Below are 18202 nucleotides of genomic sequence, written 5' to 3'. Positions count from 1 at the left end.
CCTCACCTTCCCTACTAACCCTCCCCAATGCAAACACCGGCTTGTTGGCCTGGCCGCTAACGTCAATCTTTGTCTTCGGTATGCGTTTCGTGTCTGTAGTTTTTTTCAGTTGCAGCTGCAGCAGTTTGAAACGTGCCAGGAATAACTTCAGCACGCTCGCTTGCTAATAAACGAGGCGCGGGCGGCGTCCTTGGAATTATCAGTGACGTAAGACTGACGTGTACTTTGTCAAAGCCCGAGGGAAGTAGCGGCATACTCTGGGCGTAGTCTGTGACTCCGCTGTTGACTCAATAGGAGTAGGAGGGCGTTCCGCTAGTGCCGCTAGGCTCCAGACGGAAACTGCGTATGTTTATCGGAAGGCGCGTCGGAAGCGGATACTCGGTGTGCGGACCGCGTGCCTGGAGAAAAAGCAGTCGGTGTGGTGCGGCCTCTCTTCGCCGAGGTAGTTCGTTGGTTTATCGCGGCTGTGTGTCATTTTGCGACTATTGCTACGCGCTGGTGGTCTTTTGGGTAAGTGGTGAAAACGGTTATCTTGCAAGCCAGTCTGTAATGTAGATGGAGCAAGGTTCGCTAAATTTCGGGTGAGCGAGCATGCCTCAGATTTGATTGCTTTCTGTAATGTGTAGACTGCACTTCTCGGCGGTAATCTTGACGGTCCTCTGTGCCAGATATAACAAAATAAAAGACGATAGCTACACAGGTGTGGTCCAGTTAGCAACCACAGTCTTCCTCTTACGTTATTTTTAAAGAAAAAGCTCCCACTTTGAAATGCACTAAATTTAGATAAGAGCGCGGGGCTCAGTTATGATTTCCTTCTGCACTTCTCGGCCCAAATGGCGACGGTCTTCGCTGCCAGATATTATGAAATTAAGATACCTAGCAAGATTGGTTCCAGCTGTTGGTTCCAACCATGATTGGTTCCAAAAGATTAGTTCCAACCATGTTTGTACTTCCAACCCCTCATGTTACACCCCTCTGTGGGGTCTTTAGGGAACTAAAAGGAAGTGAAGTGAAGCTATTGGGCATAGCTTCCTTCTAATATTATTTTTGGTGCAATGAGCTTCGCTTTAGGCTAAACCAACTGACGTAGGACCATTATTTTTTACTTTGAAATCTTTTTGGTACGCGTTAAAAGCAAGCAAACTTTATTTGCGGCGCTTGCGCTTTCCAGAAGGTGGCAATATTGGAATTTTAGACTTGCGGGCCGCGGAATCCACAAAGCCGTCTCTAACGAGAGTCATCTATTTCAGTGAACATTTGGAATCCTACATCCTTTACTGCCTCCACACAGGGACGAATAGAGCGGTAGAGGGAGAGAGAGAAACACGGGAAGCAAACTCCGTGCCTTCTTTTAGTTGGGTAGTTCGTGCACGAACAACTTCCATTTCCTCGTGAAACTAAGAAAGGGCTCTAGGTTTAGGGTCGCCTGCGAACAGACTTATCAAGGTTTGTAATAATACAGAGAGCAGCATTGGCCAATTGTCGACTGGAAGCTTGCGGCCTACTTTCGCCTCCCAAGAGTTTTATGCGGAGAACATACGGGTTGCACTGGGTAGCGCCATAAACGTAACGAACTGCCGCGCAGTTCATCGTAATTACAGATTTCAACTAGTGTTGGCGATATGATAACTCCGTTTGGATGGAGATTCGAAGCAAAGGAATGATTTGCCTTCACACATTTGCCTTTTTGATTTCAGGTCTTACCTTCGGGGTTTCCAGCGAGAATAGGCGGCATGGGAGCTCGGAGCTCTTTTGAGCGACCGTTGGTTGCCTCCACCTTCTGGCTACTTGTGTGCGTTATCAGTGTCGTTCCTGCAGAAGGTGAGCGAATGCACTTCACGCGAAAGATAATGATTTGTGGATGGGGAACAAAGTTACGAAATATTGTAATTGAAGAAAATATCTAAGCGAGTGTCCGAAATTGCACATGGAGCACACTTCAGCTTTTATCATTGCCAATTTGGCCGCCAACCCACAATGTCTTGGAACCCACTTAGTCGTCAAAACATGGTCTTGTTGCACAGCAGAAGTGGGTAGCTCCACCAATTCGCCAAAAAACATGTTCGGGTGATTGTCTTGGGGCCACAAATTCTGTTTGATCGCATCACTTGCATGCGAACGCGCAGTTAAAACACTGATGACAATTTTTCAGTGCTAGCCCATATATGACATCACGCCTGCCCACAATGCATACTTGCGGTGCGAAATTTTGGCGTTTTCAGTATTTCTTGCCTTATTTTGTTAGAAAAAACTTTTTCGTCACCAGATTGGAGCTAAGTGCTTACCTCAATATTTTTGTTCTTGAAAGTGAACAAAGTTGTGGTTTGACTTCATAACCCCATTAAATTTCTCTCCCTGCTGCACTACGTATTGTATGGGCAATGCTCTTCGAGTTCCTAAAAATTTTACTTTAACGTAGTTATGACTTCCGGGCTTCTTTGGAACTCAATTTCATGTGTGATATGTCTTCGCTCGGTTTGTTCAGCTCGCTCTTGCAGGGCTCAAGTGGCGCACGTGCCCTGCGCGTGTGTCCTCCATTCCCCGGAAGATGTTATCTTGCATCGTGTGGAGCGTAGTTTACTGCTGATAGTGCCATGCTTTCGGTAGTTTGGCTGTTCCCTGCGGAGCGGGAATACCTGCAACAGATTTGTTTTATCCTCATCCGGTTATTCTCATCCGGTCTGCACCCATTTAGGACCATCGCCTCACGTGCGAGCGGCGCTTTCGGTAATGCTGCGCGAATTGTCTTCTGTTATGGGGACAGATTACTGATTCTTGAAAAGGGTATCCTGCGATACAAAATAATTGATTTGTGGTCTACACATTTAAGTAAAGAAATTCGACATTCGGCATTGAAATGGTTCAAACTACGACAGATACGTGCTGAATGTTTTAGTGGTAATCTTAAAATTAGCACAGGTCGCGTGAACTTCCTGTCTCTGACAGATGCCTTAGAGATGCACCAGAGTTTTTATATTTAAATGATGCTTTTAAATCAGATGACATACCGAAAAAAATATGCGCTTTTATTATTGTTATTAAATTTAAAGCTTTAGGAAAGAAGTGAACAAAATGCTTCTGAAAACAATGCTGTTGTGCTAACAATGAGCGGGTTAAATATTTATAATGCGTTAGCATAACGTGCTCAAAGCATCCGAGCATGTCTCGCGAAGGCGAAGCGTCCGAAATGCACATTCGCAGGAGGGTTCCGTGTCGTCACCGGAGGATCGCTGGCGCCAGAGATCGGGAGCCTCGAAGCAGAAGCATGCCGTATGCGAAAAGACTACGCGGGTGGCACGGCGTGTTTCTCGTTTGGGCACTTAATAGAAATGGCAAACCATGTGCAAAATATTTTAGCGAGTTGGACAAAGGGGCGCATAACGCAAAACGAAGCGTCCGGCCTACGTAGTAGCATGTGAAAGCATGAACAGTACGATACCCCCAATGGACGGCGAGGCCGAATGTTGAGCACGCCGCACTGACCAAGAACGTTTACGGTGTCAGCGAAAGCGTGATTAATCCGTGCTCACTTGCCTATAACGGATGTGAAACAGGCCGTATCAATTCACAGCGGAGTTTCTAAAGGAAAGGTGCTGAGCAACACTGCGTTTGTCGACGGGGGTCACCAAGAATATTCGCGTCGAGACAATTGGATCTTGCGGAAAAGCCAAGTTTCAGGGGAAGCCTCCGGGGCTCTTAATGAGATGTAGGTAATTTGAAAATAATCAGACCAGACGGGCAGCTTGGGCGAGTGTATTATTATGCCGAGCTTCATTAACTTCTCATGATTACTTAGTTCATAGTGAAGTTGTAGGCGTTAAGAATTCCGGCTGCTGTTAATTCATGACCGTCGACGCAGGGAGTATCGCTACAGAAAAGGGCTCTAATTCTTATTTTGTCGCAACTATAAAGAAACACATTATATGACTTTCATCGAGCAAAAAATACAACATAAAGATGAGGTTTATCCACTGTTCACATTTACCTCGTTCACAGTAAAGTGGTAGATATTGTGGGATTCCCACCAGCTGTCCATTCATTGGCTTTACAGAAGCGAAACGGGCAACACTATGTTCGTCCGTTTGTCCGGTAGATTAAAGCACTAGTCCGTCCGGGCTTGATTCAGGTAATTAAATATGGAGTATGCTGAACCGCATATTACAAACAACGTGGCGTTAATTTAGTGCACTTCTTGTGCTGAGCCCAGCTCTGGTGGTCATCCTTTTTTGCAGAGCACAAAAGCACTAAATTCTTTTGCGATGTTCTTCAATGCTCTTGTGAAATTATCGGCAGTATTTTGTTTCATTTAGTTGTCTCGGAAAAGAATAGTTGTTTGGTTGTTTGGGGCCATGATATGTGCGAAGAACCTTTTTCGCATATAGTTTGCTTCTGTTAACTATGAGCGAAGCCCGGGAACTCAGAATTTCGTATAATGCGGTAGGCAGTGCTTAAAGCGGCCATGCAGACAAAACACAGGCTGGGTTCACCTGAAACAGTGCCTCTTTAGAATCATACTGACACCCCTTTTAACATAAACTTCACTCGAATAAGCTACATACTTAGGAAAAAAGGGAATGACCATGCGACCAACTTGCTCATTTCCCGTAACAGAGCCTATGATGTCATATCCCCAGCTCTGCGGTTGGCTGAGGCCGGCAAAAGCCAACGCAGATTAGGCAGGGCTTGTGAGCTTGCCGATTGAGCTATTGGTGCTTACATTTAGGGCATACTCTTTTTATAGCAGTAAGAATGGCGGGGTGAACAACTGAAGTTGCGAACAAACGCGTATACACCGAAGCACTTATTGCGGCACTTTGCCGGCTGACACTGCCTAACACAGCCGCCGGACGGGTTGTACTTGTCTGGCTCAGCACTTACACACTGACATAAGCGGCACGGTCACTTACATGATCGTGTTTGTCGAGTCACAGGTTACGTTTTAGGAAAAGATTGGTGTGAACCCTAATAAAATACGGCGGGTAAAGAAGTCCAGCCAGAAGCCAAGTGCGAACACTGGCACTTCAACGGTCCCTAGGAATTTCGGTGGTCAACAAGATAACCAAACGGCCGTCTCTGAGATGGTAGCGGCCCTGGCCAGCAGGCTATCTTTAGTTTTAAGGCCTTGCTCTGAAACGTGATTGTCGACGTCACGAAAACACACGATTTAGCGGGAGAATTCATATATTGGTTTGAAATGTTTAATTTCTCAGTGAACGAAGCATCGTTTATTGTCGGACAAGTGCTGAGCGCACTATAAAACACTAAATCTTTCGAATAAAACAAACTTATATTTTGTCTGCATACCCGCCGCGGTGGCTCAGTGGCTAAGGCGTTGCGCTGCTGAGCACGAGGTCGCGGGTTCGATTCCCGGCCGCGGCGGCCGCTTTTCTGATGGAGGCGAAAAGCAAAAACGCCCGTGTGTACGAGATTTCGGCGCACGATAAAGATCCCCAGGTGGTCAAAATTAATCCGGAGCCCTCCACTACGGCGCGCCTCATCGCCTGCGTTGCGTCGGCGCGTTAAACCCCACAATCAATCAATCAATTTTGTCTGCATGTCCCTTTAAATATGCTTAGGCTGAGATATTGTGTGAGGCTACAAACGGAGCAATGTAGTGAAAAAAACACGGTTGAGTCGCACGGTCGGCAGAAAGCAACGACAACTACAACATGACTAGCTGTTCCCAGGTAGCGTTCACCGCGCAATGCAAAATTGGAATGCGGCGCCACGTATCACTAAGTTTGGAAATACCCTGACCACGCTAATCCACTCCCTTCGCCAACCCTGGAGCAATGGGAATGCTGGCGGACCAGTGCTGAGCTTGAGGATCAGAAAAACCTGACCTCCCGGGCTAGGGCAGCGGCTACGGCCTATGGCTCGCTGGACTAAGAAGATGCCACCCACCGTTGTATCTTTCTCGTTTTTTTTTTTTTGCTACAATAAACGGTATTAACCTAGAACAGCAAGTATAGCAACTTTCGAACTTGAAGCCTGTAAAGGAAACGTTCAAAGGACAAGTGCAAAGGAAAAGTTGTGAAGAAATACAGGGAGACAGGAAATAGGGCAGTGTATAGAGAGTAGCACACAAGAAGAAGTACAAGAAGGAGGATAGGGCAGTGCCTCTGCGTATGGGCGTATTGTGCTTTGTTGTATTGTTATCTGTTTTTGTTGCTTAAGGGATTACAATACTTATCTTCCAAGTTTGCGGCTTTCTGTTCTTCATTTGTGATTTACATCATATAGTCCTAATTCACGAGAAGGTTCGCCGAAACAAACGCGGTTTTACTATTTGTGGTGGTGTTAAAGTAACTCGAGACGTTGGTACATATAAGAGCCACCAGCATGACCGCTTATAACGTCAAAAATAAAAACTACATTGTTTCAGGCCGATTTCTTATTAGGTTTGTGAGACTGCCTTGACCCACACAACATATTTTTCTTTATTAGATATAGATGTGCCTCTCGAAGAACAGTGCACACGAATGGCCATCCATGGCTGCTACGTAATCTACGACGAATTGTTGTGGCATCTCGGACTCAGACCAGACCACGACCACCATTTGAACAATTCAGCGTTCCACATAGCCTGCAAGTAAGGCACCTCACATATTTTTAGGTTTTACCTTGTCGTACGCGATAGTGTGTACTTTAATAACGATAAAAGGGACTAGAGCCCTACACGGGCCTGATTTTAGGGCGCGGGCCCGGTCCGAGCCCGCTTTATGATGCCCGAGTTAGACCCGGGCCCATAACACGGGCAAGGGTCGTATTAGTGTCCCATCATGGTGGCGATTAGAGCAGTCATACTTGATTTTATCTAAGCGGCAGAACCGCTTCCGCTCACTGACTAGCCAGAGTCAGTGTTAATTATTAATAATAACTCTGGCTAGTCAGTGAGCGGAAGCGGTTTGGCCGGTTGGGTAAAATCAAGACAGGCAGGATCAGTTTGCAGTTGGGAAACGACACAAGCGAGAATCGCTGTACTGGATGGGAGCAGTCTCTCTTGATTTCTACCCAAACGGCCAAACCGCTTCCGCTCACTGACTAGACAGAGTCATTATTAATAATTAACAGTGACTGTGGTAAGTCGGTGAGCGGAAGCGTTTTCGGCCGGTTGGGTAAAATCAAGTACGACTGCTCCCATCGCCACCATGATGCGACACTAATTAGACCGTTGCTTAACACCAAGCCCGGGACCGGTCCGTGCCCGAGCGTCCATAAGTGAGGCTGGCCCGGGCTCGGTCCGGGCCCGTCGCCTCAAACCCAGGCCCGTCATTGGTCCGGCCATTTATTTTTAAGCCTAAGAAGGATGCGCGTGTGCATGACCAGGCCCGGGCTTAGACGCTGAAGGAAATTTATATTTGGTTGAGTGTATTTGTTGCGGGCAGCAGGTTGCAGCGATGGCGTAGAGGTAGAACACCCGCCTCGCGTGCAGAAGGACCGTGGTTCGAATCCCGGTGCCGGACAATGCCCACCGGATTAAAAAAAAAAATTCCGCGTACTGATGGAATTGCACAAAGGGGCTTGGGGTGCGGCCTGACCCCGGCGACCATTGCCGGTAATGCACTCCCTCACCAGAGCAGGATTGGCCACCCTGGTGTACTAACGGCCACAACCTCCCGTGAATACGCCAATTAACCCTCGGTCCTAAGTCCCCAGCGGCTGCGAAGCAACTGACCACGGCGGCGGTCAGACTTGTGACGCAGCAGAGGGTGCTAATAATCCCTGGATCAGGACAGGCCGCCAATGGAATCTGAACCTGGCAACGTTTAACGCGCGAAGCTTATCTAGCGAAGCAAGTCTCGCGATGTTGTTCGAGGAATTAGAGGGCATTAAATGGGATGTAATAGGACTTAGCGAGGTTAGGAGGGCAGGCGAAGCCTTTACGGTGCTGAGAAATGGACACGCCCTATGTTACCGTGGTCTAGAGGACAGAAGAGAACTGGGGGTGGGATTTCTAGTCAATAAAAGCATAGCTGGCAACATAGACGAATACCATAGCATTAACGAAAGGGCAGAAGGTCTTGTAATTATGCTGAATAAGAGGTACAAGCTCAAGGTGGTGCAGGGCTACGCGCCCACATCCAGCCACGACGACCAAGTAGTGGAACGCTTCTATGAAGATGTGGAATCGGCAATGGCAAAGTAAAAACACAGTATACCGTAGTTATGGGGGACTTCAATGCTAAAGTAGGCAAGAGGACTTCAATGCTAAAGTAGGCTGGAGACAAGGCAGTTGGGAACTATGGTCTGGGCTGTAGAAATAGCAGGGGGGACCTACTAGTTGAGTTTGCAGAACGGAATAACCTACGCATAATGAATACCTTCTTCTGTAAACGGGAGAGTCGGAAGTGGACCTGGAGGAGCCCGAATGGGGAGCACAAAAATGAAATAGACTTCATATTATGCGATAACCCTGGCGTCGTGCAGGATGTGGAAGTGCTCGGAAGGGTAAGGTTTAGTGACCACCGCATGGTAAGATCTCGAATTAGGCTAGATTTGAGGAGGGACCGCAACAAGCTAGTACGAAAGAAGCCGATAAATGAGCTAACAGTAAGACGTAAAGTAGAAGAATTCAGGATCGCGCTGCAGAACCGATTTTCCGCCCTTAACGAGGAAGCCGAGCTTACGACACAGGAAGCCAGCGACAACCTTACACGCATTATCACGGAGTGTGCAGTAGAAGTGGGGGCACTATGGCTAGACAGGATACTGGTAAACCCTCACAGGAGACGAAAGATCTAATCAGGAAACGGCAAACCATGAGAATCTCCACCGCAGCTGACAGAATAGAACTAGCCGAGCTCTCAGAGTTAATCAATAAGCGCAAGACAGCTGACATACGGAAGTGTAATATGGAGAGGATCGAATACGCTGTAAAGAACGGAGGTAGTCTGAAAGCAGTGAAGAGACGTCTTGGTGTGGGGAAAAATCAGATGTATGCACTTAAGGATAAGCAAGGCAATGTCATCACAAATAGGGATAAAATAGTCACAGTGGCCGAGGAGCTCTATAGGGATCTGTACAGCAGCCGGGACATACAGGATAATGCCGAACGAGACAGTAGCTCAGAGGAGATAGACATCCCACCAGTAACGACCGAAGAAGTAAGGAAGGCTTTGAAAGAAATCAAAGGGGGCAAAGCACCTGGTGAGGATCAGATAACTGCAGACTTCTTGAAGGATGGCGGAGAAATTGTACTTGAAAAACTGGCAGACCTGTATACGCAATGCCTAATGACCGCAATGGTACCGGAATCTTGGAAGAACGCGAACATCATCCTAATCCATAAGAAAGGCGACATGAAGGACTTGAAAAATTACAGGCCGATCAGCTTACTTTCAGTCGTCTACAAGGTATTTGCCAAGGTAATCGCTAACCGAATCTCTGCAACCTTAGATATCAGTCAACCTAAAGAACAAGCAGGGTTCCGTAAAGGTTATTCAACAATTCACACGATCAATCAGGTGATAGAGAAGTGCGCAGAGTATACTGAACCCCTATATATAGCCTTCATAAATTATGAGAAAGCATTTGACTAGGTCGAAACCCTAGCAGTCATTCAGGCATTACGGAACCAGGGGGTAGATGAGCATTATGTAAGAATACTAGAGGATATCTAAAATGGGTCTACAGCTACCATCATCCTCCATAGGGAGAGCAGTAAAATACCTATAAGGAAGGGTGTCAGACAAGGAGACAATCTCTCAAATGTTATTCACAGCATGCTTACAAGAAGTATTCAGAACGTTGGATTGGGAACAGGTGGGAGTAAGGGTTAATGGAGAATACCTCAGTAACCTCAGATTTGCTGATGACGTTGCCTTGCTAAGTAACTCGGGGGACCAATTGCAAAGCATGCTTTCCGCACTGGGCGAACAGAGTAGAACCGTGGGCCTGAAAATTAATATGCAGTAAACTAAAGTAATGATCAATAACCCCGGGACAGCACAGCAGTTTGAGATAGGTGGCGAGGCAGTGGAAGTGGTAAGCGAATATATCTACTTAGGCCAAGTTGTGACCCCAGATCCCAACCATGAGGCAGAGATAATTAGAAGGATAAGAATGGGGTGGGGTGCATATGGCAGACATTCTCAGATAATGAATAGCAGCCTACCATTGTCGCTGAAGAAGAAAGTGTATGACAGCTGCATCTTACCGGTACTCACCTACGGGGCAGAAACGTGGAGGCTCACTAAGAGGGTTCAACTTAAATTGAGAACGACTCAGCGGGCAATGGAGCGGAAAATGATAGGTGTAACATTAAGGGACAAGAAGAGAGCCGAGTGGGTCAGGGAGCAAACTGGTGTTAAATACATATTAGTAGAAATTAAGAAGGAATGGACGTGGGCAGGTCATGTAATGCGAAGGCAAGATAACTGCTGGTCATTAAGGGTAACAGAGTGGATCCCTAGAGAAGGCAAGCGTTGCAGGGGGCGGCAGAAAGTTAGATGGGCAGATGAGATCAGGAAGCTTGCGGGGATAAATTGGTCACAGTTGGCACAGGACCGAGGTAATTGGAGAATAATGGGAGAGGCCTTTGCCCTGCAGTGGGCGTAGATAGGCTGGTGATGATGATGATGATGATGATGATGATGATTTGTTGCGGGCAATCAGATGGAGCCTCTAGTCTGTACAGAACATCATGGATTGAAATACAAAAATTTAGGGTTAGGTAGTGCGCGTACATTAGCTTCCACCGTCTGCAGTTAAAGTCTCATTGGCGTAATAATAGCTTGTACTTTTGCATCACAGACACCATCCCCTTTGCAGATCATATCCTTGTCAACGTAACCTGCTTGTCTCGGCCACAAGCTAATGGGCTGAAATTTTTGGTGCCGCGTTTCAATCCACGAATATGTCAGTGGATTCTCAGGAATTGTTTCCTTAGCCCGCCAGTTCGATTCCTGGCGACGGAAGCCACATTTCGATGGGTGCAACATGTAAAACACACGCGTTCACAGACATTTGTGCAGAACTCCAGGTTGTCCGAATGAATGCCTTCCCCGATACGGCATTCCTTATAACCGTATCTATGGTATGTGATACCCCACAATGTAAAATGTTAGTGCAGTACATGAAATACCATTAAAAGTACAGTACAGTGACTATTAGACCTTGCGAAACGCATTTGAAAATTAATGCATAGAACTAACGTCAAGAGGCGCATGAAAATCTACTCACAACATTCCTTTTAATGCTGTTTTCTACTCTTTACGTCGGAAATGTTAATCGCGAGGCCCATTAATTCAAGCCCAAGCCCGGCGCAGTGCCACGGCCTCTGCCCGAGCCCGTCCCAGGCCCGCCGATAAACTAGTTCGGGCGGCAGTGACGTTTTGGCTGGTTTTACTTGTCCAGGGCCGAACACCTCGAAGGAATTACGCAGCGACGTTTGGGCCGGTGTCTATGCCGTCTACGGATGCGCACATCACCGGTCACCCCTTTCTGCTTGCTTGGTAGTTTAGGAGAGGGGGGAGACCAGAGGTTTTTTTTTTATCGTGAAGTTTTTGTGACAGTGTACAGCTTTTTAGTGCAGCCATACAGCTGCACATCAGCCAAATTGGAAATTTTGTCCTAGCTTATATTTTCTTCGATGAAGCCCAGGATATATGCTGAATGAATTCCGATGCCAAGAATTTGTCTATTTAAAGTTCAGATGGCATACATTTAACATTGAAATTATCAGAAAGCCAAAACGTATTGCCTTTTGCTGACGAAAAGATAACGCTAAAATAGTTCAGTCAGTGCAACTGGCCGAATAGTAGGTAGACATCCTGACTACTTAAAGCCTGTAGGTCGTCCACTTGGCTCATAACAAAACGCTTCGACTGATTCAATACATTTCCCCGCCAAATTTATTCTGCAATGGATTTGTTTTGTGCTTTTTTATGCAGTAATATAACAGAAAAAATACCATGCCACAAGTTAATCGCCAAATGCCCTCAAAAGGCTGAAATGGACATCACCCGACTGGAAAGAGGTTACCAAGTAATGCGTGAATTCATCTGCGACATTGAACTATTCAAGGGTAAGAAGTTTTACGTTATTTCGATTGGTATGAGTGTGGGCATAACGTCAATGTAGCCTATACCAAAAGCTTTCTTAACAAAATCGGTCTGGTGGCATCACCTCTGTGTCCCCTTTGCGGTGTACGAGAGGACAGTGGACACCTGTTCTGTGTTTGTCCACATTTAAGCTCGGCGCGAATAACAGCGCGAAGTTTACTACGGGTGAGAGCACTCAGCATGAATGACTTTTTGGGCCCCTGGAACAGCGAAGACGGTGCGGTGCGGGGTTTTAAAGCCGTTGTGCGTTTTCTTAGACTCTGGACTCGACTCCAGCTTGTGACTGCCAGTGCGGTTTTTTAATGTGTGCGTGTGTCCGTGCGGTGGATTTTCTTTCGCTTTTCCTTTTTTTATTTGTAATATTCGTGTTAGCATTTAACCCTCATCACATGTTCACCAACCATCTCAAGTAGCAAGACCAGCATTATGCAGGGCGGACCTCTTTGGTCTCATTAATGAATCCTGTCTATCTGTATCGTTCATACGCATTCACTCGTCTTATTTAACTCCCACACTAGCGATTAACACTATTGCAATTTCCCGCAAGAGCAAGCTGGAGCGCAGACTTCTCCGTCAAGGCCGTGAGGTATGTCGAGTGAAAGCTTTGTTACAGTGCGACCAGATAAAGCGGAGAATAAAAAGAACCCCTGGACGTTTAAATGCAAGGGCAGTTTTGCCTTGCCTCGGCTGCATACTTCCGCTACATAGTTCATGATATTTATATAGTAAAAAATGATGACCTTCCGGCCTAACGCTCCGTGAAGAACGTGGGGTTTTCTAAAGTTTTGGCTATGGTTGCGCCGACGTTTTGTGTTTAGGTGTAGAAAATCGCCATCAAGGTCGTTTGGTAAATCTGACGCAGCATACCTTGCGGCCTCATGGCTCAGCAACGTCGCTCATAAATGTTAAACTATGGGGAGAAACATGTGTCGCAGCACCTCGTATGCGAGGTTAGAGCCCCTTTAAATGCGGTGATTGCCACACAACAATGCCTTTCCAAGCGGCTCCTCGTTGGCAGATAAAAAAAAAACGTATTGAACACAACGTTTCAAACCCGAATAAACAAATGAGCACGCGTCCCAGCCAAGGGCGTGTGGCTGCATTTCAGGTTTCATAGTACCAAAGATCCTAACTGACGGCGTGCGAGCTGTGCGAAGGCGGGATAATTGAACTGACTTCAGCAAACCTCCACCTTGTTTACCGCGAGAGGAGCGAGACGGGAGGCGTGAGAGGTGGGCGGGGGAAGGGGGTGGGGAGAGAAGGGTTGGGTTTACGTGCAAGGACGGCAAAAAACTATTGTTCCTTGACAACATTTGCAGCAAAGTCAGAAGATACGCAGCCATTTTTTTTCTTTCCCTCCAATCTCTTTAAGCTCTTCAATCCTTTTCCTCCAGCCCAGAGAAGCAAACCCACACCTGGACCTCATCATCCTTCTTGCCTTTCTGTCTCTATTCTTCTCCTTCTCCTTATAGGTGATGTTCCGATTGCAATGCTTCGAACACATCTGTATGCTTGATACTTGAAGATTATCTATTTTTTGTAATTGCTGATTCACCCATGATTCCAATATTTCGTGCGCGTTCCGATATTCCCATTGTAAACAACTCGTGTGACCATGAAATTTAAGACCATATGCGGCATTCCTGTGTTACGCCATTGGCTGACCTGTACTTTTGTGAATGCATTACTGCTGTATTGATTGCTTTTAGCACCACTGTATTGATTGCTGTATTTATTGTATTGACTGTCTCTTTTTTTTGCTGAGCTATTCTGACGGTGCTGCGTGATGCCGCCTGTGGGAGCGTGGGGCTTCGTCAAGTTGCCCTTGAGGCAACTTTTTCCTGGCGCTTCCAGTGTCATATGACATCTGTCTGTAATATGACTCAAATACACTTCAACTTCAACTTAATGATGTGCATGCTGTCAAGATCGCTAATACGGAACAAAGGCTGCAAGTGCCTCGTTTGTGGTGAGTTTGGAGGCCTTTGTCCTGCAGCAGACTTAGTATGTCGTTGTTGTTGGTGCTGATGATAATGGGTGAACAGGCACTTTCGCTTCAAATCTTCCCTCTATTAAGCTCGGCGTGTGCAAAAATATCGAAGTGCACATTTGTCTTGCGCAGATTTTCAAAGAGCCAGGACCTGCGAGGACAACGATAAGATGGTCAAATGCGATCCTCCGCCTCCATCAGAACATGAGCCGAATTCCTACCATCCAAACAGCGAACGCTGCCGGTGAGTTCTTTGGAACTTTAATAGCTGCTGCATAACGATAACAATCCAGAAATTCTGAAACACGTTGTTAAAATTTCTTTGCTAGTTCAGAACTTCGAAAATAGTGCGCGGTGCTTTTGCTTAAAATGACAAAAGTTATAAAAATAAAAAAATGAAGGATCTTATATAAGATGAACGAATCCATAACGTACTTCTTCCTAAGCTGGAGGGAGAAAGAGCAACCGATTTTCTTTCTGGTTGGCCGAAACCGTGCTTGTTTTCCCTGACACCAAACATGTTTACGTGTTAAACAATCTGCGCTGGATGCAAGCTCTGTTCCCGGTGACAGACAACCAGTTTTGGTGGAGTTCATGTCCTCTACCTCGTATGAAAGCCAGCGTTTTATATAGTGGGGTAACCTCAAGGAATTTATAAATAAATTGGTGGATATAATCTTAATTTGGTACTAAACTTTGGGAAGTCTGTAAGGTGGCGCTATGTAGTCTTTAAATGTGACACTACCGTACACTACTCAAAAGTGTTAACAGTAACGAAGAAGCGAGTGCCGGCCTATGCACGGAGCGGCCGATTACGCTAGCCACCTGCGTATCTTCGGCGGATGATAATCGGAGCTCACCAGGCTGACTTTCTGCACTCGGCAGCTCCAACCACGGTGTAAGAATATTCTTACACCGTGCTCCAACGCATGCCCACAACCTCGCTGATTACCTAGGGCGCTATACCTCGCTGCCACTTTGTGCATACGCCGGAACCTCATTCTTTGTGGTTGTTCACACTTTTGATGACTGTAGGTATACACACAGCTCTGCCGATTTCAATGCGACATTCAAAAACCGCACAAAGAAATAAGAAAGAGTACACTTTATGATTATTTTAACTGGGGACAGGTTTTTAACTACCGCCTTTTATCTCACGAACAGTCAGATATATGTTGCTGCGCGGTTAAGTATCATGGTGGCCAGCATTGGTTTTGGCGGTTATACGCAAAGCTGGTGCGGCTAAAAATTCCGCTTTCAAACGTTCCAGGTGTCTTAGAAAACTGTTTCGCTATTAAACATATACCCCACAAGAATTTGTTGTCTGTCCCGTTAATGTAAATGAGAAGCTAGAAATGCACTACCGGAGAAAGGGCAGCGCCCATGTAGAGTATTTCCCCATGCGAGATCACGTTTGAATGCTGCAAATAATTGGAGATTAAGTGTGCAACCGTGTCAGGTCCTGCAAGCGCAAATGAAGAAACAACGAAACTAAGAAAACGTAATCGACATTACGCAAGATGAGCTACACACAATGCCATTATCGCATACGTTTGTTGCTTGCTAAAGAAAGAGACTAGCCCAACACGAAGACAGGTGCTTAATGACGGGAAGGGTAATTTAATAAGAATAAAGAAGTTGCAACTTAATGATGATTGCTGTTTGTATTGTGATACGTTTTTCATGTGATGAGGAGGGATGAATTAAGAACATTTGGTGGCAAGAGTGGTTTCCGACAACTCCAGGTAGGCAGCTGGAAGTCGACGGGAGGCGAGATTCTATTACCTTGTGGATACAAGCCCGCCACGTCCTGGACGCACCCAGCTACATATCGGTTCACTCAGAACGCACTTTTTATCGTTTTTAGAAACTGTAAATGAGGCCCGCTGTTCAGCCGCAGTAGCCTATGGGTGAATCGCTGCTTTTCACGCCAATAATTGGAGTGAAACGCCAGCAGTGCCGAAAAGTTGCAAAAGTTCCGTGATTTTTGTACTATAAAATGTCGTTCTGCTCAGTTGTGTGCTTTATTGTCGCAAACTAGGTTGGTTTCGTTGAATTACGGTTGATTTGGGGGTGGGTGCGGCATATCAACACGTGTAATTATATTTCTGCGTAGCAGCGGAAGTGTTTGGTTTGTATCTAGTTTGGAACGGAATATCTCCAACGGGAGAGGCCTTTATCCTCCAGGCCTTTATCTGACCACTGGCACATCCCCAAACCACGAACAAATCAGGGACCCCAGATGTTAAAATACTCTTTCCCACACATACTAAATAAGTTCAAGCTTACAGAACAGTACTGGCGTCTCATTTCAGGTAGTGATATATTAAGAATGTTTATACAGTGAGAAGTTGCATCGAGTCCTTGTAAATGCATGCAAATTCCAACAGTGTGCTCCTTTCTGGTATCGTGTCTTACTGTGGTATAAATCGCCTTGTCGACATTTTTTCGCCTTATAATGATTTTATGCTCTTGTAAACACCCAAGTGTGCATGTAAAGTGTACTTGAAAAATAAGCACTGGGGTGTTATTTTCTTTTTTTGCAATCATACGTGAAGACCGTATGGGGCTGGTTGTGCCATTGTTCTGCTGCCTTTTACGCATGGGAGGTGGGGCTAGTCAAGCTGCTATAGCGCAGCTTTTTTCCCACTTTCCATGCCACAACTTTCTTCTAATTTGTGTAAACCACAGCGTATCGTTGTGGGGAAATAAACTTTAAGCTACAAAATTCAAATTTCTTAAAGGTCATCAAACAGGCTGCTGCTGCTGCTGCTGCTTTTGATGACGATGAGGATGATATATTGAGGACCATGATGAAGGGTTTTCATTCGTATTCTGAATTTTTGCTTTTCCGGGATCCTACGCATGGCGTAACTTAGTGGAAACTCATATTGACCCAAAATTGACCCCCTATATTTGTGAATTCCACTGAAAGACTATTCTTCCACTTTGCGCGTACGCAGATTTTATTCGCACATGGATATTTACGGCCCAAGACAAATTTACTCCATGTCCGTTTTTCAGAATCACCATACGTCGGTGGGAATGCCGCGAAGAGGCCCTTCGTCCCGAATGCTCGGTTCCTCTGACCAGAGCGAAGGCGGCGTACTCGAAAGCTCGGGAAGCGGTGGCGTTCCTGACCGGCTGCGATTACACTTCGTCGGCGGCTCCTTCCCTTGTGTCCAAAAGCTTCTTAATGTGCATAATCACCGTTTCCTTCCTGCGCTGGATGTACTCTTCATGATAATGCAACGAAGAGACTTTACCGTCGCTCGGAGTCTGCACCAGGAACCCGAGTTTGCTTCAGGCTTTCATCATTGAGCTGGCGATACGTCTACAGAAGAACAGTGGCGCTACCTGGTGGTAATGCAGTCAGTGGGGTAGTACCACTTGCTGTTTGCTGCAGTAATAAGCACTACAGGCCTCCGTTGGGTGCAGAGGCGTTAAACGTACGGAGGGCCTCTTTCTTGGGAAAGAAAGTCATGTACAAAATGGTGCGCAAAATGTGCCACGTATCGTAGTGACTGCGTCGCACATTGATTTTTATTCTTCACGCCGTTGTCGGTTACACTTAATGAAAACAGAAAATAAAGGCGCGTAAGAAAATGGTGTTAGGGGAATCAGAATGGCTGTCTCATCTGTTTAATGCCTGGGCTGTACGGCAACTTCCGATTGGAAGCTGAACGCTCAGTTGCAAATGCGCCTTGTGTAATTACGATGGGGCATTTAATAGACAAATAGGTTCAACGGCCTTCGGAAGGCTTTTGAAATGGCCTTGTAGCACGGGTATTAGACATAACTTTTGTATGGCTCTTCAATTCCGCCGTTGAAAATGTGCTGCTTTTTTGCGTGGATTTCAAGCAATGTAAAACCTGTTTGCTGCTTGGAAATAAACTCTTCACTCGTAAAGTAGGATTGTATACATTTTTGAAAATCATTTATGCGATTGAGGTGGCTGTATTGAGCCGGAAGAATTTTGGCGCAGAAATTTAGCCACCCGTCTTGAAATTCTTGAGATGTCTTCAGCTATTACCCAGTCAGTTTATTAATATAAGAGTACCGAGTGTTGTGCAAGTGGCGTGCAATTTAAGATGTTGCCTGAGGTTAAGCTGCCAAGTAAAGGAACGTTCGAAGTACACTGAGTAGC

General features: G+C 46.0%; 1 protein-coding gene across 1 annotated transcript; it reads left to right on the top strand.

Annotated features, from left to right (window-relative positions):
* The first annotated feature begins 556 nt into the window (after positions 1–556).
* On the top strand, positions 557–17967 carry LOC144158669 (uncharacterized). Its single transcript, XM_077689702.1, has 6 exons — positions 557–581; positions 1698–1821; positions 6448–6592; positions 11895–12028; positions 14188–14299; positions 17080–17967. The coding sequence occupies exons 2-6, from the start codon at positions 1734–1736 to the stop codon at positions 17297–17299; spliced, it is 699 nt and encodes a 232-aa protein (XP_077545828.1). The 5' UTR covers positions 557–581; positions 1698–1733; the 3' UTR covers positions 17300–17967.
* The last annotated feature ends 235 nt before the right edge of the window (positions 17968–18202 follow it).

The sequence above is a fragment of the Haemaphysalis longicornis genome, unplaced genomic scaffold (genome assembly GCF_048455015.1).
Source record: "Haemaphysalis longicornis isolate Haplotype H1 unplaced genomic scaffold, Haemaphysalis longicornis Haplotype H1 scaffold_10, whole genome shotgun sequence".
Classification (NCBI taxonomy): domain Eukaryota; kingdom Metazoa; phylum Arthropoda; class Arachnida; order Ixodida; family Ixodidae; genus Haemaphysalis; species Haemaphysalis longicornis.
This window is presented reverse-complemented; position numbering and strand designations above follow the sequence as displayed.